At 46.5% G+C, this 21,986-nt stretch overlaps 1 protein-coding gene across 2 annotated transcripts in view; it reads right to left on the minus strand.

Moving 5' to 3' along the window:
• Positions 1 to 21,986, minus strand: part of SLC4A8 (solute carrier family 4 member 8) — a 492,841-nt gene that overhangs the window by 14,183 nt on the left and 456,672 nt on the right. Inside the window, exons 23-24 of one of the 2 annotated variants that reach the window (XM_030198274.1) lie at positions 21,322 to 21,422; positions 18,017 to 18,118 (exon numbers count right to left, since the gene is read on the minus strand). In XM_030198274.1, coding sequence (XP_030054134.1) covers positions 18,017 to 18,118; positions 21,322 to 21,422 — 203 coding nt within the window. Of the gene's footprint in view, positions 1 to 18,016; positions 18,119 to 21,321; positions 21,426 to 21,986 lie in introns of both variants that reach the window. The other variant, XM_030198272.1, reaches the window with a different exon arrangement.

A 21,986-nucleotide genomic window follows, 5' to 3' on the forward strand; every position in this document is an offset into this window, starting at 1 on the left:
CACCCGTTTCGCCGAGGTAATGGCCACTAAAAAGACGGCCTTCAGTGTCAAATCTTTCTCTGAAGCACGCCGAAGCGGTTCAAAGGGAGCCCCCTGAAGGGCCTTCAATACTAACCCCAGGTTCCAAGCTGGACAAGGTGCCCGCATGGGAGGACGGAGCCGAAGCACCCCTCTAAGAAACTGTGCCACATCTGGATGAGCAGCTAAGGACACGCCTTCAACCTTGCCACACAGGGAGGCCAATGCTGCCACTTGCACCCGCAGGGAATTACAGGCCAAGCCTTTGTGTACACCATCCTGCAAAAAAATCCAGAATCGGCGAGACAGGAGCCCGCAACGGAGAAAGCGTTCTTGAAACACACCAGACTTCAAACTGGCGCCAAATCCTGGCATAAGCCACGGAAGTGGAGCGCTTACAGGTCTGCAGGAGAGTGGAAATTACCTTATTTGAGTAGCCTTTATCTCTCAATTGTGCCCTCTCAATCGCCATGCCATAAGACCAAAACGGCAGGCGTCCTCCATGGCCACCAGACTCTGTGACAACAGGTGCGGAACCAGAGGTAACAGAAAGGGAGCCTCCAACAGCATCTGTCGGAGGTCTGCATACCAAGGCCTCCTGGGCCAATCCGGGGCGATGAGCACCACTTCTCCTGGATGCAGCCGAATCCGCAGGAGCACTCGCCCTATCAAGGGCCATGGAGGGAAGACATACAGCAAGCCCAGGGGCCAGGGTTGAGCCAAGGCATCCAACCCGGCAGAGCGAGGATCCCTCCATCTGCTGAAGAAGCACGGGACTTTGGCACTGGAACTGGTCGCCATAAGATCCATCACTGGTTTGCCCCATTTGGCACATATCTGCAGGAATACATCGTCTGCTAGTTCCCACTCCGCTGGATCAATCTGATGCCTGCTTAGATAGTCGGCTTGCACGTTGCTCTGACCTGCAATGTGAGCTGCTGACAGGGACTGTAGATGCAGCTCGGCCCAGTGGTAAATTTGTTCGGCCTATGCGGCTAGAGCTCTGCACTGAGTGCCGCCTTGTCGATTTATGTAGGCCACTGCTGTCGTGTTGTCCAACATCACTCGGACAGCCAATCCTTCCAGGGTCACTTGAAAGGCCAGGAGAGCCAGAAACACCGCTTTCAACTCCAGGCGGTTGATAGACCACTCTGACTCGTTGGGCGTCCACAGACCCTGGGCATGCTTCCCCTGGCAATGTGCGCCCCAGCCCTTCAGGCTGGCATCTGTCACCACTAGGCACCAATCGGGGAGCGCCAGCGGCATTCCCCGCTGCAACATGCTGTCCGAGAGCCACCACTCCATACTGAGGCAGGCCGCAGGGAGCCAAGAAAGTCTGCACTGATAATCCTGAGACACTGGAGACCATCGTTGAAGTAGAGAATACTGTAGAGATCTCAGGTGCGCTCTTGCCCATGGCACCACTTCCAAGGTGGCTGTCATCGATCCCAACAGCTGGACAATGTCCCAAGCTCGCGGGCGGGGCATCCTCAGGAGCAGACGGACCTGATTCTGAAGCTTGCACCGCCTTTGCTCGGGAAGAAACACATAGCCCGAGGCTGTGTCGAACCTGGCCCCCAAATATTCTAGAGATTGCGAGGGGGTCAGGTAACATTTGGCCATATTGACGACCCAGCCCAGAGATTGAAGGACTGAAACCACTCTGGCTGTAGCTAGATGACTCTCTTTTTCTGAGTCTGCTCTGATGAGCCAGTCGTCTAGGTACGGGTGAACCCGGATACCCTCTCGCCTTAGAAAGGCAGATACTACCACCATTACCTTGGAGAAGGTTCGAGGAGCTGTGGCGAGGCCAAAAGGCAAGGCCCGAAACTGGAAATGTTTTCCCAACACCGCAAACCGCAGAAATGTCTGGTGCGGGGGCCAAATTGGTATGTGCAAGTAAGCTTCTTTCAGGTCCAGAGACGTGAGAAACTCTCCTGGCTGTACCGCCGCAAAGACGGAGCGCAGGGTTTCCATGTTAAAATGCCGCACTCTTAAGGACTTGTTTAGCTCTTTTAAGTCCAGGATCGGGCGAAAAGACCCGCCTTTTCGTGGCACCACAAAGTAAATGGAGTAGCGGCCTAAACCTTGATCAGTGGGAGGCACCGGGGTCACAGCCCCTATCTGGCACAGACTGTGCAAAGTCTCCTCTACCGCCGCCCGTTTGGCGGCAGAACCGCATCGGGACTCCACAATCACGTCTCTCACCGGGGCATCGAATTCTATTCGGTATCCGTCTCTGATCAGGTCCAAGACCCACTGATCCGTGGAGATTTTGGCCCACTCCTTGAAAAAGAGGGAAAGTCTTCCTCCGATGACAGGAAACGAGGAGGGGGCCGGCCGGCGCACCATCATTGAGAGTGTCGCCCCTGAACGCCAGGCCTTGAACCGGCAGCTGCGGAACGTTTATCCGAGCGAAAGGAGTTTCACTGCTGAAAGTGGGCACGCGAAGTGAACCCAGCAGCATGCCCCGGGTGGTACCTTCTAGCTTCACGGAAGCAAGGTCTGTAAGAGGAGCGGACCGCCTGACCCTTAGAGGAAGGCTTCGGCCTATCTTCGGGAAAGAGCTGAGGTTTGGAATCTCCCAGGCCTTTAACAATGTTTTCCAGCTCCTCACCAAACAGGAGAAGGCCTTGAAAGGGCAACTTCACCAACCTTTGCTTAGAGGCCATGTCCGCCACCCAATGTCGTAGCCAAAGAGTGCGGCGAGCCGCCACTACTACAGCCATTTGTTTAGCCGAAGCTCTGACCATATCATAAAGGGCGTCAGCCAAAAAGGATAAGGCCGACTCCATCTGTGGAGCCACTACAGATAAGGTCTCCTCTCCATCACCGGGCTGTTCCACTGCTTGCTGTAACCAAGCCAGGCAGGCTCTAGCAGCATAACAACTGCATGCAGACGCCCGAACAGTGAGACCTGCCAAATCAAAGGACCGCTTCAGAGCTGAATCAAGCCTGTGGTCTTGAACATCCTTCAGGGCAACACCTCCTTCAACAGGGAGGGTAGTTCTCTTTGTCACAGCTGTGACCAGGGCATCCACTTTAGGCATTGCAAAGCGAGCCAAATGTTCCTCACTCAGAGGGTATAATTGCCCCATAGCCCTGGCAACCTTCAAAGGTCCCTCGGGGTCAGCCCATTGAGCCGAAATAAGCTCTTGGATGGAGTCATACAAAGGAAAGGCTCGAGCAGGCTTTCTGGTTCTAGCCATCCTTGGATTAACAGTGGAGGCTGTGCCACTTCCAGGATCTTCAATCGAGAGGGCTTGTAAGGCATCTGAAATAAGCGCTGGCAGCTACTCGCGGTGGAAAATCCTCACCGCAGACAGATCATCAAGCTCCTGTGGCAATTCTGCACCCGACTCTGGCTCCTCAGCCCAAGAAGTTCTGCCAGACCCCCTCAGAATCCTCATAGCCCGACCATGGGGGGGAAAAGGGGGGTGCACCACACTGAGAAGGGGAATTAGCCCTTCTGCGTTTATCAGGAGGATAAGAAACAGGCAAAGCCAACTCCAAAAGGCCAGGATCCACCGGGGGGAGGGGGGGGGCAGGCAGAGGGTCCGAAGATCCCTGTGGAAGAGCTCTTTTAAGCATGTATGCCCTATGCAGCATTAAAACAAAATCAGGGGAGAAAACCGCTCCCTGACCACCCGGATCCTGCCCAGGGCTATCAGCTCTATTATTAGCCTCACTCAGAGGACCCCCCCCCCGGATTCAGGGCTCTCCGTCACAACGGAGGCCGTGCCATGTGGAAAATCCAAAATGGCGTCCGCTGCCAGCTCAGAGCGCAAAAGATCGCCGCTCGCCATGCTCGGGCCGGCTCTACCGTCTGTACAGCACGAATTACAGAGCTCCGCTGCTGATTTGCGCTTGCCACATTTAGATCAGCGCTTTACAGTCTCCGCAGCCATCGCCGAAAACGGCGGTAAAATTCAAAAATGGCGGTTCACGCCAAAAACGCACCGATCGCGGGCCCACCCCGGAGGAGTCAGAAAACACTCTTACCTCACTAGACCGAGTATCACAGCTCCGGTCCTCCAGAAGAATCTCAAGAAAAAAATCTCTTTTCCAAGATCGCTGCGCTAAAGCGCGACGCGACTTTAATTATTATTATTTTTTTTTTTAACGCTGTGAGGAAAGCAGAGGCAAAAGAGGTAAATAAAAACACTCCGGAGGCTCAGATAACTGGGAAAGGCAGGGAAAGGCGAACCAATGTGCCTGCATCCACTGAGTGGGAAAGGACAAGGAAAAGCAAGCTAATATGTCCACATCCACGGGGGCATGGGTAAGGCAGGGAAAGGGCTGACCTATGTGCCTTCAAAGTGAAGCTGCTATAGCCTCTAACACCCCGGCTAACAACTGGCAAGCCAGGAGCCACCCCCAGGCAGATTTTTGATGGAGCTCGAAGAAGCTGTAGCCACCCTGCTTGGGGAGATAGAGAATACTGAAGAGGCAGTGGAGCTAGCTGGCCATGAGGCACTGTGAAAAGTTGAGTGCTCTCTATCTCCCCCTGCTGGTTGATGGACACAACCCATACGTAATGGCTTCATCTGCTTGATGACAAGGAAGACTTATTTGATGAGGTTTGACTGTACTGGTTACAGAGATACTAGCCTGCTCATAACAGAACTGAATATAGGATGCTAGCTAATTAGCTTGTTTATGCTTTGTCACAGCAATAGAAAGTCTGTTGGGATAAAAGAACAGCTGCATAAACTTTCTGAAGAATTCTATCAAGGCAGTAAGTGAGAGAACATTTAGAATCCAGGGTATGGAGTGACTTCTCATGCTGGTGCTTGTGAAGTTTAGGATAAAAGGTAGGCAACACTTTCTCCTCATTAACATGAAAAGCTGTAACCACCTCTGGTAGGAATTTAGAGTGAGTGCATAGCAGAAGCATATTTAGGTTGAGGGTGTGGGGGAGCAGAAAGCAAACTGCCAACGGCATATATTTCAAACGTGACAGCTCGCATCAAAAATAGGCACTGTTGTAAGTCTGTTTAGGGGAGTTGCTGCTCCCCTGGCGACCCACCTAGCTACGTCTCTGGTGCATAGGACTATCTTATTAAGATGAAACTGTCTTATAATGTTTCAGGCAAGCCTGATCTCTGCTCTGCTACCTCACTCCCAGAATGATTAGCATGCAGTTTAAACCCAGTATTGTAAACCATACATCACCAAGATAGAGTCTCAATTCTTACGCAAATCTTTTTTAATGTAGTAACTTGAACAAGGAGTAAATAACTTACAGTTTTGTTGCTTTCAAAGCATTGTAGCCTCTGCTACTGGAATCCACTCTCAACCAGGGAACTAGGAGAGTAATTTCAGCACATGCTGAGAGGTAATAGTTTGGTTTACAACAAGGATGGAAGGTTAGAAATGCTGTACAGTAGAATAGTAGATTGTAGGTTGGTAAAAAGACTTCATTGAATTACAGTGATTTTGGAGGCATGCACTGCTGCTAGGTCAGACAGCTGCTTTTCCCATGCTCTTAGGGGAGAGAGAAAAAAGGGCAGGTGAATTACTAACCCAGCATGCTCAGAAGGAAAGCAACAAATAGGAAGCCTCCCATAAACTACAGGGAGCTGTACATGTGCTCTGAAGAAGCCCATCAGAGAGAACTACAAAATTACTTTGATTTGTAGTCCAAAGGCGCAATTTCATATCTTAAAGGCACACACACTGAATGTTCTATACAAAGAACATGCAACCTGCCTCCATGTATATGGGGACAGAACATGTCTCTATGAGGCTCATACTGACTCTTCATTTCTAGAGAGAGTACTTTCTAGATTACATTCTTGGAAGGAAACGATTCCATGGGCTTGAATCGAGGTTTCATAAGAGATGCAAAGACATTCAGGTTTCACGGAATAGGTGGCATCTGGAGTAGTGGAAACCCTTTATAAAAACTGTATTACATTAGCCACCCTCTAATGCTCAGGTATCATCGCCATTTTGAATGATAGGCTACTAATTACTAGTAGGTTAGCAATTTTATATTTGAGTTCTTTCAAAATTCTGGGGTGAATGCTATCTGGTCCTGGAGATTTGTTGCTCTTGACTTTGTCAGTTTGTTCCTCTAGATTTAAAGTGATATGTTTCAGTTGCTCCAAATCATCATTATCAAAGGCAGTTCCAACGAAGTATTACCCCACTATCCTCCTCAGTAAAACTGAGGTAAAGAAATCATTTAGGGGTCCTTTTACTAAGGTGCGTTAACAGATTTAGCATGTGCTAACAATTAGCACATGCTAAAAGATAAGACACCCATATGAATAATGGGTATATTATCATTTAGCGCACACTAATCATTATCGTGCACTAAATCTATTAGTGCACCTTAGTAAAGGGACCCCCCCCCCTCGTTTTCCTGCTATTACTTTATCCTCTTTACATGATCCTTTTACTCCTTGGACATCCAGTGAGTCATGGGCTTTGTGCTTCAGATGCAGTTGAACAAGTTTTTAGTATTAGTTCTTGCTTCTATAGTAATCTTCTTTTCAAAGTCTGTCTTGGCCTACCTTAATACGCTTTGGTCTAGATTCTGTAAACGGTGCCTAAATTTGGGCACCAAGTAAAATTAGTGCTGAGGACTATTCTATAAATGGTGCTCTGAGTTGGGCGCCATTTATAGAATAATGCATAGTGCTGGGATCTGTGCCCAACTTTGGGCGCAAGGATTTAAACCAACCGAAATCTGGTATAAACCCTGGTATGCAAATTAGGTGCGGATCCCCCAAATTCTATAATAGTGTGCGCATCTTTAGTGAACCCTCCTGCTGCACCCATACTCCTCCCATGGCCACGTTCCCTTTTCACATCCGTGCGGAAACACTAAAGACGCAATTCTATAACTGGGTACATAAGTGTAGTTCCAAATAGATCTGCTGTTTTGGGGCCATTTCAGTGCCTTGCTTCCATTATAATGCTTTTCTGTGCTGAAAACTCGGCACGGAAACAGCGCATAATGCTAGGCACCATATATAGAATTCCCTAGCTACAGTCTTTAACAGAGATCTGGTGGCTCCTGTATAACTTTATTGGCTTACTATGTAGACTTAGAAATGTTGTCATGTGATAAAAATTAAGGGCCCTGTTTACTAAGCAGCGTTATAGGCGTGTTAACATTTTTAACGCTTGTTAACCATGTACGTGCGTTAACCATGTACGTGTCTACAATATCCCTATAGGTGCCTTCATGGTTAGCGCTAAGTGTAGGTGTGCTAAAAACATTAACACACCTTAGTAAATTAGTCATAACATTAATGGAATCCTGGGCAATAAACTTCAAATTAAAACTCAACACTGAAAAAACAAAATTTCTTATAATAACCAATCCTCATCATCCTATCAATCTCAAAAATATCACCACTGAGAATATCACCTATCCCCTTGATTCAACAATGAAAATTCTAGGAATCACAATTGATCAATTCCTAACCCTTGAAAAACAAGTCTACTACTACTACTATTATTTAGCATTTTTATAGCGCTACAAAGCGTACGCAGCGCTGCACAAACATAGAAGAAAGACAGTCCCTGCTCAAAAAGCTTACAATCTAATAGACAAAAAATAAAGCAAGCAAATCAATTAATGTGTAGAGGAAAGAGGAGAGGAGGGTAGGTGGAGGCGAGTGGTTACAAGTGGTTACGAGTCAAAAGCAATGTTAAAGAGGTGGGCTTTCAATCTAGATTTAAAGATGGTCAAGGATGGGGCAAGATATAGGGGCTCAGGAAGTCTATTCCAGGCGTAGGGTGCAGCGAGACAGAAGGAGCGAAGTCTGGAGTTGGCAGTAGTGGAGAAGCGAACAGATAAGAAGGATTTATCCATGGAACGGAGTGCACGGGAAGGGGTGTAGGGAAGGACGAGTGTGGAGAGATACTGGGGAGCAGCAGAGTGAGTACATTTATAGGTTAGTAGAAGAAGTTTGAACAGGATGCGAAAACGGATAGGGAGCCAGTGAAGCGACCTGAGGAGAAGGGTAGTATGAGTAAAGCGACCCTGGCGGAAGACGAGACGGGCAGCAGAGTTTTGAACCGACTGGAGAGGGGAGAGGTGACTAAGTGGGAGGCCAGCAAGAAGCAGATTGCAGTAGTCTAAATGAGAGGTGATAAGGGTGTGGATGAGGGTTCTGGTAGAGTGCTCAGAAAGAAAGGGGTGGATTTTATGGATGTTATAAAGAAAGAAACGACAGGTCTTGGCAATCTGCTGGATATGAGTAAAGAAGGGGAGAGAGGAGTCAAAGATGACCCCAAGGTTATGAGCTGAAGAGACAGGGAGAATGAGAGAGCCATCAACAGAAATAGAAAACGGGGGGAGCGGGGAGGTGGGTTTGGGGGGAAAATGAGAATCTCGGTTTTGGTCATGTTTAATTTCAGGTGGCGTTGAGACATCCAGACAGCAATGTCAGACAAGCACGCTGAAACTTTGGTTTGGATGCAAGGTGAGATATCAGGGGTAGAAAGGCAGATTTGGGAGTCATCAGCATAGAGATGGTAGAAAAAGCCATGGGATGAGATTAATGAACCAAGGGAAGAAGTGTAGATAGAAAAGAGGAGGGGACCAAGAACAGAACCCTGCGGTACGCCGACAGGCAGAGGGATAGAAGTAGAAGAGGATCCACCAGAGTGAACACTGAAGGTGCGGAGGGAGAGGTAGGAAGAGAGAACCAGGAAAGGACAGAGCCCTGGAATCCAAGTGAGGACAGGGTATCGAGGAGTATGCTGTGATCAACAGTGTCAAAAGCGGCGGAAAGATGAAGAAGAATGAGGATGGAATAGAGACCTCTGGATTTAGCCAGTAATAGGTCAATGGAGACTTTAGTAAGCGCAGTTTCGGTTGAGTGAAGAGGGCGAAAACCAGATTGTAGTGGGTCAAGAATAGCATGTGAGGAGAGAAAATCAAGGCACCGGTGGTGAACAGCACGCTCAAGTAATTTGGAGAGAAAAGGGAGGAGGGAGATGGGTCGGTAATTAGAGGGACAAGTAGGGTCGAGTGAAGGCTTCTTAAGGAGAGGTGTGACCACAGCATGTTTAAAGGCAGCAGGGACAGTCGCAGTGGAAAGTGAGAGATTGAGAATGTGACAGATAAAAGGAATAAGAGTAGGAGAGATGGCATTAAGAAGGTGGGTGGGAATGGGATCAGAGGAACAGGTGGTACATTTTGAGGAAGAAAGGAGAAGTGTAGTTTCCTCAATAGTAACTTCAGGAAAGGAGGAAAAGGAATGAGGGGAAGGAGAGAGAGGGGAACGGATTAGTGGAGGGAGAGGTGGTGAGGTAGAGAATTCAAGGTTTATCTTTTGAACCTTGTCGTGAAAGAATTCAGCAAGGGTCTGAGGAGATAATACGGGTTTCCATACGGTTTCCCTGCCCCTTCGCCAGGACGTCCTGCGAGGACGTCCTCAGGAAACCTTGGGCATCCATTTCGATTATGCCCCTCTTGGTATTGGCAATCTCTTTAGATGTAGCATTTGCGTTTGATGTGGTTGATCACTCCCTTCTATTTGCTCAACTATAGTCTATTGGGCTTGCTGGTGTGGTTCTTGAATGGTTTAGGTCATTTCTGTCAGATTACTGCTTCGTAGTGTCCTCACAGAATGTCACCTCATCTTGTTATCATGTAAGCAGTGAGGTACTTCAGGGTTCTTCCCTGATTCTGTTCAATGCCCTTACTCTTCCTTATATAGAACCATGGAGTTGGTGTCTATTGTTATGCGGATGATCTTTTACTAGTAGCTGAGTTGTTTTTCAGGGCACCACACCTTGGCCTGTTGCAACTTAATTTGAAATTTCTGATTTATCTTTGAGGGACAAGCTGGGATGTCTTTTTAAGTATTGCCACACTGGAACAGATCAAAGGTCCATCAAGCCCAGCATCCTGTTTCCAACAATGGCCAATCCAGGTCACAAATACCTGGCAAGATCCCGAAAAAGTTCAAAACATTTTATGTTGCTTATCAAAGAAATAGCAGTAGATTTTCCCCAAGTCAGTTTAATAATGGTCTATGGATTTTTCCTTTAGAAAGCCGTCCAGATCTTTTTAAAATCCTGCTAAGCTAACTGCCTTTACCACATTCTCTGGCAACGAATTCCAGATTTTAATTACATGTTGAGTGAAAAAACTTTTCTCCGATTCGTATTAAATTTACTACTTTGTAGCTTCATCGCATGCCCCCTAGTCCTAATATTTATGGAATGAGTAAACAAATGATTTACGTCTACCCATTCCACTCCACTCATTATTTTATAGACCTCTATCATATCTCCCCTCAGTCTATCCCTCCAATTTCTTCTGGAGTCTTTCATGAGGTACTTTGTCAAACGTCTTTTGAAAATCCAGATATACAATATCAACCGGCTCGCCTTTATCCACATGTTTGTTCACCTCTTCAAAGAAATGTAATAGATTGGTGAGGCAAGATTTCCCTTCACTAAATCCATGTTGGCTTTGTCACATTAATCCATGCTTATGAATATGCTCTGTAATTTTGTTCTAGTCCTGGTGGACCATTCTATTTTACTGAATATACTAGATAGTTTTGGCTTGACAGGACCAGTAATCCAATGGTTTGAATGTTTTCTTAAGAAGAAAAAGCACAGAGTCCAAAAAGGATAGTGCATGTCAAGATCACGGGACTCTACGGTAGGGGTCCCCTATCCTCTTTAATAAATTAATAACCACTTTGGATATGTTTTTAAAAAACTTGTTCCTAGACAATATGTATTTACTAGTAAAAAAGGCCCGTTTCTGACACAAATGAAACGGGCGCTAGCAAGGTTTTCCTCGGAGTGTGTGTGTTTGGGAGAGTGTATGTGAGAGTGAGTGTTTGAGAGTCAGAGTGAAAGTGTGAGTCCAATCCATGCTGCTCTGTCACCTGGCCCCTCCATTCATCCCTATCCAGCAATTCCGCTGTCTCCCTGAGGCCTGCCCTGCAATCCATATGCATCCATGGCCATCTGTCCCCTCCATTCATCCCTATCCAGCAATTCCCCTCTCCATGAGTCCTGCCCTTCCAATCCATGCCCATCCATGCTCCTTTGTCACCTGGCCCCTCCATTTTTCCCTATCCAGCATTTCCCCTCTCTGCCTGAGGCCTGCCCTGCAATCCATATCCATCCATGGCCATCTGTCCCCTCCATTCATCCCTATCCAGCAATTCCCCTCCCTGAGTCCTGCCCTTCCAATCCATGCTCCTCTTTCACCTGGCCCCTCCATTCATCCCTATCCAGCAATTCCCCTCTCTGCCTGAGGCCTGCCCTGCAATCCATATGCATCCATGCCCATCTGTGCCCTCCATTCATCCGTATCCAGCAATTCCCCTCTCCCTGAGTCCTGCCCTTCCAATCCATGCCCATCCATGCTCATCTGTCACCTGGCCCCTCCATTTTTCCCTATCCAGCATTTCCCCTCTCTGCCTGAGGCCTGTCCTGCAATCCATATCCATCCATGGCCATCTGTCCCCTCCATTCATCCCTATTCAGCAATTCCCGTCTCCCTGAGTCCTGCCCTTCCAATTCATGCCCATCCATGCTCATCTGTCACCTGGCCCCTCCATTTTTCCCTACCCAGCAATTGCCCTGTCTCCCTGAGGCCTGTCCTGCAATCCATATCCATCCATGCCCATCTGTCCCCTCTATTCATCCCTATCCAGCAATTTCCCTCTCTCCCTGAGTCCTGCCCTCCCAATCCATGCTCCTCTTTCACCTGGCCTCTCCATTCATCCCTATCCAGCAATTGCCCTCTCTCCCTGAGCCCTGCCCTCCCAATCCATGCCCATCCATGCTCCTCTGTCCCCTGCCGCCTCCATTCATCGTTTTCCAGCAAGTCCCCTGTCTCCCTTCCATGACCCCCCCTTGCATCCATGCTCCTCTCTCTCCCATGTCCCAGCCTGGGCCGCCCTCTTCTTCCCCCCCCCCCCCCCTTCGCATCCATGGTGTCGTTTCTCCCCTGCCCTCCCGCTCCCATTGTTTTTCTTTTGTGGCCACCCTCTTCGCTCCCCCCAAAATGGTTTTTATTTTTTTTTCTTGTTTTTAAATGTACCTCCGTGGTTCCGGCAGCGAAGCGTCAGGGAAGGAGGCGGTGCTCCCGACGTCTAGGTTTCCCTTCGCTGTGTTCCGCCTTCTTTTGACGTCATCCTTGACGTCAGAAGAAGGCGGAACACAGCGAAGGGAAGGCTAGACGTTGAGCGCGCCGCCTCCTTCCCTGACGCTTCGCTGCCGAGCGTTGCGATTGGATGAGTCATTGCTCCGCCCTCGACGTCATCACGTTTGACGCGTGGGCGGGGCAGACACAATGCGATCTCACCCCCTTCACTTTTGGCTAACAGAGGCTTCATTCGAACGTTGGAGGTGCGTTTTATATAGAGAGATATGTGGATCACATAACAATTTTTCATTGGTTGTCCAGTTCAATTGAGAATGGTGTTGCAATTATAATCAGGTATATTACTAGGATGGAACAATGGGTGTCTAGATATACGCTGAAGTTAAATACCAGTAAGATGAGGCTTTTGTACCTTACCCATCCAACTAAAACATTTCTGAGATCATCTTTAATCACTGCAGGTACTTCTTTTGTCATGGAAACCTCACTGAGGGTGTTTGGGATAATTGTGGATAGTCATTTAAATATGAAATCTCAGATTGAACAATTATCAAAGGGAGTTTTTGTCAAGCTAGAATTATTTGGCATGTGTAATTCTATTGTGGTATATTTTTTATGTTTCAACATTTTTTATTGATGATATATGAAAATAAAGTGTTAACAAGCTCTAAAGATCATATATTACAGAGCCAAACCATCCAAGTAGGTGCAGAATAGCAAATGTATCATCAACATTTTAACATTTTCCTTTCCGCCCTAACCATTCCCCTAACCCACCCTTCCCTCGAAAGGACCAGACTCCCTGAGTGTGGAGACCATCTACATGAGCTCCCCACCCCAGGACAGATGCATCCGTCGTCAGCACTTTTCGTGGCTGAGGAACTTGGAATGGTCGTCCCATGATCAAATTTGATCAAATCGTCCACTAGTGAAGAGAATTTCGAAAGCCGGTGGACAGTTGGATTACATCCTCTAGATCTCCCGCAGCTTGAAACCACTGGGAAGCTAGGGTCCATTGAGCAGATCTCATATGTAGACGTGCCATGGGTGTGACATGAACTGTGGAGGCCCTATGCCCCAGAAGTCTCAGCATCTGCCAAGCTGTGACCTGGTGAGATGCTCAAACCATGGACACCAGGGAAAGAAGGTTGTCCGCCCTTGTCTCGGGAAGATAATCTCGAGCTGTCTGAGTGTTCAACAGGGCTCCAATGAATTCCAAAGTTTGGACTGGGGTGAGATGGGATTTGGGATAATTTATGACAAACCCCAGTAGCTCTAGCACCCGAATAGTCATTCGCATGGACTCCAGAGCACCCTCCTTCGCGGTGCTCTTCACCAGCCAATCGTCGAGATAAGGAAACACATGCAGTCCCAGTCTGCGTAATGATGCTTTGACTATAGCTAGGCATTTGATAAACACTCTGGGCGCAGACGTCAGGCCAAAAGGAAGTACATGGTACTGAAAGTGCTGTGTTCCCAGCCAAAATCGAAGATACTTCCTGTGAGCTGGAAGTATCGAGATGTGTGTGCAAGCATCCTTTAAGTCCAGAGAGCATAGCCAATTATTTTCCTGAATCATGGGAAGAAGGGTGCCTATGGAAACCATCCTGAACTTTTCTCGGACAAGAAATTTGTTCAGGGCCCTTAGGTCTAGGATGGGATGCATCCCCCCTGTTTTCTTTTGCACAAGGAAGTACCTGGAATAGAATCCCAGCCCTTCTTCCCCTGGTGGAACGGGTTCGACCGCTTGGGCCTTCAGAAGGGCGGAGAGTTCCTCTGCAAGCACCTGTTTGTGCTGGGAACTGTAAGAATGAGCTCTCCAGGTGGACAATTTGGAGGTTTGGATTCCAGATTGAGAGTATATCCTCACCGGACTATTTGAAGAACCCACCGGTCGGAGGTTATGAGAGGCCACCTTTGGTAAAAAAAAATATCAACCTCCCTCCAACTGGCAAGTCGTCCGGCACGGACACTTTTACTGAGGCTATGCTGATTTGGAGCCAGTCAAAAGCCCGTCCCTTGCTTTTGCTGGGAAGCCGCAGAGGCCTTAGGCGCACTCTGTTGATGAGAACGAGCGCGCTGAGACTGAGCCTGGACAGGCTGCCAAGAAGCAGGAGTGTGCCTACACCTAGCATAGGAATAGGGAGCACTCCTCTTCCCTCCAAAAAACCTCCTAGATGAGGAGGTAGTAGCAGAAGACGCCCGGGGGGAGAGAGAATCCATAGCATCATTGTGCTTCTTGAGCTGGTCAACTAGATCCTCTACTTTCTCACCAAAAAGGTAACCCCCCCGGCAAGGAACATCCGCCATCCGCTGCTGGACCGAATGATCCAGGTCAGAGACACGCAGCGATGAGAGTCTGCACATCACAATACCTTGGGCAGTGATCCTGGATGCTACATCAAAAGTGTCAAACGTACCCCTGGCCAGGAAGTTTTGACACGCCTTCTGCCGCCTGATCACCTGGCGAAAAGGCTCGGTCTGCTCCGGAGGGAGTGCATCAACCAAGCTAGACAGTTGCCTCACTGAGTTCCGCAAGTGGATGCTCGTGAAGAGCTGGTATGTTTGGATTTTGGCAGCGAGCACAGAGGCCTGATACACCTTCCTCCCAAAAGAGTCCAAGGTTCTAGATTCTCTGCCTGGGGGCGCCAAGGCATAATCCCTAGTACTCTTGGCTCTTTTGAGAGCGGAGTCCACCACCATGGAATTGTGAGGTAGCTGAGACTTCATCAATCCAGGCTCCCCATGGATTCCATAGTGGGATTCAGTCTTTTTCGGGGATCACGGGATTAGATAGAGGGAACGACCAGTTTCGCATAAGGACTTCCTTCAGTACATTATGCAAAGGAGCTGTTGCAGCCTCTCTAGGTGGAGAAGGATAATCCAGGACCTTGAGCATCTCAGCGCTGGGCTTATCCTCAACCTCCATTGGGAAGGGAATAGCCGCAGCCATTTCCCGGACAAAGGAGGTGAAGGATAGTCTCTCCGGTGGAGAAAGTCTCCTTTCTAGTGGAGGGGAAGGTTCAGAAGGAATCCCATAGGACTCGTCAGAAGAAAAGTACCTGGGATCCTCCTCTTCCTCCCACGAATGCTCATCTTCAGTATCGGACAAGACATCTCTCAGAGCAGTCAGAAACTAAGCCTGCCTCGATGCCGAGGAACGACGTCCTCGATGGTGGTGCCCGCCTGGACTCCAGTGAAGCTTTCTCCACCAACGTCGAAGGGGAGTCGACCTGGGTGGCAGCCGACACCGATGCAGCAGGCGGCACCGAGGTCGGGGACCTCACCACAGGCGAAGGGCCAGATGCCGCTGCAGCAGACGGTATGGAAAGCGCAAGCACCCCCGACACCAAAACAGACTGGCGGTGCAACCCTTCCAGAAGCTCTAGAAGCAGGGCCCTGATGCGCTCGTCGAGAGCCACCGTCGGACAAGGCTGCGGGGTCGGTAAAGGAGCCGGTGGCAGAATCTGTTGAGGCTCGGGAGTAGGTACCGGGCTGCTAGACTGATGCATCGGCACCTCCTGAATAGAGGAAGAGCGATCTCGGCGCTGACGCTTCTCGGGTGCCGAATCCCTCAACGCCCCGGAGCTCCCAGCACTGTGTGTCGAAGGAGAACGATGACGGTGCTTCTTCGCCTTCACTCAATGCCTGTCATCGAGACTCCTTGGTACCGATGAGGAAGACGTGGAATCTTCACGTCTCCTCAGGGCCGGGTCCGACAAAGGTCAGTCCCAGGGGGCCTGCATAACAGGAGGCCTCGAGACAGGTGGAGATCCACTTGATGCCTCACTGCTCCCAGCATGAGTTGATCGTTTCGAAGCCATTACCTTCGCTCCCGACATTGATGCATCCCTCAATGTCGACGACGCCAACCTTGGTACCAATGTCGATGTTGAAGGACCGGACCAAGCCCCAAAAAGCTTCTCTTGTTGGGCTTCTCGAGACGCTTGGGCCTGTTTCTTCATGCGAAGACACAGACTACAAGCGGCTGGGCTATGGTCAGGCTCAAGGCACTGGATACACCAAGCGTGGGTATTGGTACCCGAAATGGTCAGTTTGCACTGAGTACAACGTTTGAAGCCGCTGGGTGTCTTCGATGACATGGAAGGAAAAATGGCTTCGGCGAAATTAAACGAAATGATCGTGCCAAAAAAGTAAAGGGCACAAAAGGCCTGCTGCGTCGAAAAGAAAAAAAATTAGAAAGTGCCAAAAAACTAAGAAAAAAAAATACCGGGTTTTAAAAAAAAAAAAAAGAACGAATAACGATATCAGAAAAGAAAAAAAATATATAAAAAGAATCGTCAAGACTCTCTTTCCTCGGCTAGCGAAGCAAACAGGGAAAAACCTCTTCACCTCACCGCGGACAAGAAAAAATTGAGCGGGAACGCTCACACGATGGGCAGTTGTCCCCGCATGCGTGGTATGCGCACTAGAAAGCTCTGGCAAAACTTTTAAAATTTTGCTGTAGAAAAACTTGCTATTTCCTGGGCTGCCGTGGACACCGACCCACATGTGAGAACAAGCAGCCTGCTTGTTCTCGGAGAATACGGGTTTCCCCGCTCCTCCATCGGGACGTTTTGCGAGGACGTCCTCAGCAAAACTTGGGCGTCCCTTTCGATTATGCCCCTCTATATCTCCTACCCTGAGGGGGAAAAAATCTTCCTCCTCCTCTCACCCCCCCCCCCCCCCGCCTTATTGTGGTATATTTTAAGATACTATTTTGTGTTTGCATCTCAATGATCTGCAAATAGTCCATTGTTAATGTTTAACCACTTGCTGATGAAAATGCCCTATGGTGACAATTTTTCCTCTTCTCTTGATTGGAAAAATTATTTATAAATCAGGGGATATGCCCAGCATAGGTGGGAGTTCGGGGGGGGGGGGGGGGGGGGGGAGACTAACTAAAGCTAAGACAAATTAATTTTAGCCACTTACAACAAGTTAACAGCTATTTTTTTGTTCTAGGGCTTTGAAAGAATGGGTCCTTCTACAAAGATGCAGTAAGTGCTAGAGAATGCTTACCGCAGTTTAAAAGTGTTTACCTTGTTTATGTTTATGCACTCATGCATCCTTTGGTAAGTCCCAAATTTGCACTCGCTAAAAAATAATTTTTCATTTTTGGTTGAGGGTGTGTGACTGAGAGGTGGAGAGGGGGCGTGTCTGCGCTAATCAGTTAATGCATCTACATTACCACATGCTAACTGATTAGAGCAGGATTACCGCGTGAGCCCTTACTGCCTACAAAATGGGTGGAAAAACCTGCATAAGGATGCTCTAAGGCCACTTTCTACCACAGCTTTGTAAAAGAACCCCTAAATCTACAAAAAATTGATTTTATAACCTTAAAACAAGCTATTAACTTTTTTTGTTGTTCTAGGGTTGGTGAGTTAAGGCTAGGATAAATTAATTTTAGTTCCTGAAATGGCCCGCGCTTGAGGCGGAACTACCACCAGCGGCTGTGTTGGGCCGGCAGTAGTTGCCACGCGGCAACCCTTTAGTAAAAGGGCCCCTCAGTCTGTACCTGAGGGAATGGAGGGTAGAACCTTGGCTTCTCTGATTCTCAGCCTGCTGCTTTGACCATTAGGCTTCGTCTCTATTTTAAGGTTCCCATTGAATTTTTAGTTTGAGCCCTTCAAGTTTTTACTCCGAGTGAAATTAGCTATATTGTGCTGTTAAAAAGTAATTACAGTGAAACTCCTGGTGTAGTTAGTTGACTTTAGAGTAAAAGCTAGATTGGTATACATTTCTACATAAGGGGTCTATTCTATGTATGCTCCCTGGTCACTTCCTCTGCTTGCTCACTTGACCTATTTTATGGTCAGAAACATTGAAACTTAGCTCACAGGCAAAGTCAAGCAGAAGATGTAAGCACATACATGATAAAATCACTTTTACCTTCTTTCACTTGATTTGGAGTTCTCCTTGTTCATGCTGAGTGCTTTCCACACTGTAGTTTTGGGCATTTCATCAGAGATATTTATCTCTGATGGATCACACCTGAAAAACATATTTGCACCACATAAGTTACACCACTGCTTTACCAGTTAGGCCTTTGCATGTTCATATTTCTTTTTTTATTTATTTATAAAATGTATAGCCTGCATCATCTTATACTTCTGGGTGGGTAACAATCAAAATATTCACAATAAAAAGACCTCACCATAAGATAAAAACAATATCATATAAAATAAAACATTTTGAGTGACATTTTCAATATAACATTTAAATCTCATTTGGAATATTTTATGAAAGACATTCAAAAATCCAGTAGTGAACATAGCCCTTTTCAAACCAGAAAAATGTCCAACTTTTTGTTTTGACAATGGCCATTTGCTAGACATTTTTGTGCTCAGTACATCTATCTTTTAGATCATTTTGGGGGAAAAAAGTACAAAGGAAAAATGAACAAAAACAAGTCATTGGGATGTATGGGGGGGGGGGGGGGGCAACAGTCTTAGTACAGTGGTCACCCTAGGGGGAACTTCAAATAAAATATCCAAAGTACACATCACACCGTTACCCCCTTATTTGTATGGTGAGTCCTCCAAAACCCACCAAAAACCTACTGTACCCAACTGTGCACCACAACAATAGCACTTATGCCTGCAGGCGTCATCTATATGTAGATACAGTAGGTTATAGGTGGGTTTTGGAGGGTTTACACTTTCCACCACAAGTGTACCAGTTAGAGTGGGATATTGGAATGGATCTCCTCTATCCACTGCACTGACTACTAGGCTACTCCAGGTACATACTTGCTGCTCAAATAGGAACGGCCATAACATCTGAAGCTGTCATAGAGGCTCGTATGAACTGTTTCTTTCACATCTTGGGGGTCAATGACCACTGGGAGAGTAAGGGGGGGGGGGGTCATGCCTTAATCCTTCAGTGGTCATCTCGTCATTTACAGCACCTTTTTGTGACTTAGATGTGATTGAAGCAGGTCTAGATCAAAAAGAGTAACATTTAGTTTTCATTAGCTGAGGTCCATGTTTGCAGAGACTATATTGCTTGGAGATAAAACATGGTCTTTCATTATTTAAATTATTATATATTTCTGGCTTGGATACTATTTGGGTAATTCTAAATAATTTTCAGGCTCTGTTGGGTATAATGAAGATGCAGTGTTTTAATCAAACTTGTGGTGTATAGAAGCTAGATTTTATGAGAAAGGAGCTTGCAGTGATTGTTTTTTTTATTTTTTTTATTTTGTAGCATTTGTATCCCACATTTTCCCACCTATTTGCAGGCTCAATGTGACTTACATTTGCCGTTATGCCGACTGCCATTTCCGGACAACATTCAAGCACAACTGCTGGCCAGCGTACAGTGTTAGTAGTGAAATGACGATGAGATGATGTTTGCATATTAGAAAATAATTTGAGAAATGTATTGCTCTTGATTGTAATTTTTAAGAGCATATAGTCCTCACATTCAGTGAATGTACTTTTTTTTTTATTCTGGATTGTTGCATCAGGCTTTTATAAGGTCTGTAGTGTAGACTAGTGTCTGGAATCCTTTACCCTATTTTAGGAAGAATCTATATCATGCTTGTCCTTAATCAGTTTTATAACAAATATAAAACAAGAAACATCTCAATGCTACTTTCTCTTCTTATTTATTGTGCACAGTCTGGGTAAGCATAAAATGCTGGTAATCATACAGTGGATATTCAGCCAGCAGTGGTCAGCGTTTTATGTCTGCCCTCGGCTGTATTCCCGGATATTCAGTGCCTGGCCATGTCCGGTCATCAGCGCTGAATAACTGGTTTTAGGTTGGCTGTTAAAGTTTATGCGGTTAAGTGCAGTATTCAGACCTGTCTTTAAAGACAGTCAAATTGTCATCAACTAGGAACTGGGTCTTTAGTTATGTGGGTCCATTCTTATGGAATTCTCTGTCTGATGTTTCAAAATACCTTTGGTGATTTTTAATTGCATCGTTTTCTGAGGTTTTATTATGAATATTGATGGGTGGGATTTAATTTCAGTTGTCTTTTTTGTTTATTGTATTATGCCTTTTAAATTTTTTATTTATTTATTAGGATTTATTTACCGCCTTTTTGAAGGCATTCACTCAAGGCGGTGTACAGTTATTGTAAACTGATTTAAAACTTGTGTGTAAGGCAGTATATCAAATTATTAAATCAAATGTCTATGTTTTGATTTTATAAAGCTGGGATATGCATGTCTAAAACTGAAAAACATGCAAATGGTAAAGGGGTATGGTCTGGGCATGTATAGGGCAGGCCCAAAAAATGAAAGTTTATTCCCCATTTCAGAGGAGAATGACTGTGTGTCCTAGCAGATCTCACTGAGAATTACATCTGCTACCTAGGACATCCAGGTTTTGGAAAAGTGCTTCTACTGAGCAGTGTTCCACAACAGGGATTGGGAGGGTCGCCCCCTTAATCCTCCACTGCTTGATTCTCCTCCCTTCTGCTGAAAGTCAAACTGGCAAGAGATAGTGGGCTGTGTGACAGCTTCAGGAAAGATAAAAGTTTATGTTTCTAAAATGACTAAGATAAACGTTTATGTTCAGGCATATACATTTTTATTTTGCTATTCCACACCATAAACATTTATGTGCCGATACATAATTAATTATGTGCCTATTTGACCTGTTGATATTTTAAACATACAAAAAGGCATTTTAGAAAGGACATTAAACTCGGAATAGAGACATCAAAGTCATTTCTGATAACACTTGTATTTTAGAACAAATCTGCCAATGGGAGAGCCTTTTCTAAAATACAGGAGAAATGGACGTCCATGCGCTGAGCACGTCCAGCATGAACACCCATTTTACAAATCGGAACATCTAATTTAGTAATTTGCTATGTGTGTTCTCTTTCTGTGCTTGTATCTTTTCCTATCAACATTTGTAGTTCCTTTCTTTGATTTTAATATATTTCAATTGCAGACTGCTTTGAACTTCCTTTGTAAAGGCATTAAATCAAGCAACAAATAAACATGTGTTGAACCACTTAAAGATAGGACTGCTATTTTTGCGGCTCAATTTAAGTGGTTATCTTATGCGGTCAAGGGCTGAATATTGGCACTTAACTGCATAAGTGCCAAGTACACCCCTGGAACGCCCAAAAGTTAGCCAGATTTGGCACATTTGCTAACTGCGAATATTTAGTGGTGTTAACCAGTTAAGTGCCACTGCAACTTCATCCTATTCCCCCCATTGGTATGTACCTGGAATTGTTATTCTTTCCTGGACTGCTCAGTAACATTTTGCTCTCCATGGGCAGATGGACTCCTTTGTTCTCTACCACCTCTAGCATCTTTTCAGCTTCCTGCTGGAAAAAGGAAGAAGGTAGAGATGAATTGCTTCTTCCACTGAGCACAAAGAAAAGTGAATGAGTGGACAGGGAAGACAGAGAAGGAATGGACAGAAGGGGGTATCTATTTGCCAAACTTTTCTGAAAATGCTACAACTTTAGCAGAGGGGGGAGTCTTCTGTAGCCAGTACAAGCGAAAAGAAGGTTGAGAAATATGGAACCTGATAATCATAAAAAGTCAAGTTTCTAAATGTGAAGGCCCATTTTACATATAATGCTGACCTGCAAATTGAGATGTCCAGGTCGGGATGTTTACAGTTTCTCTAATATTTTACAAAGGGCTCTTTCAAATGCAGTTTTTTTAATGCTATACTGATGTGCAGGGGTGCACATCCAGCCAGAGCAGCAACCACTGAGAAAAAGAACATCCTGCTCACCACAGGTTTCCACATAATAAAACTGATGCTCCCTACTGCACTGATCCTCCCCACCAAAACTCAAACCCTCCTGCACTGGCTAACTCAGTTCTCTACTGCACATTACTCCAGCTATCTCTAGTGCACAGATGCATTAGATAGT

Source organism: Microcaecilia unicolor, chromosome 3, assembly GCF_901765095.1.
Source record: "Microcaecilia unicolor chromosome 3, aMicUni1.1, whole genome shotgun sequence".
In the NCBI taxonomy this organism is placed as follows: Eukaryota; Metazoa; Chordata; class Amphibia; order Gymnophiona; family Siphonopidae; genus Microcaecilia; species Microcaecilia unicolor.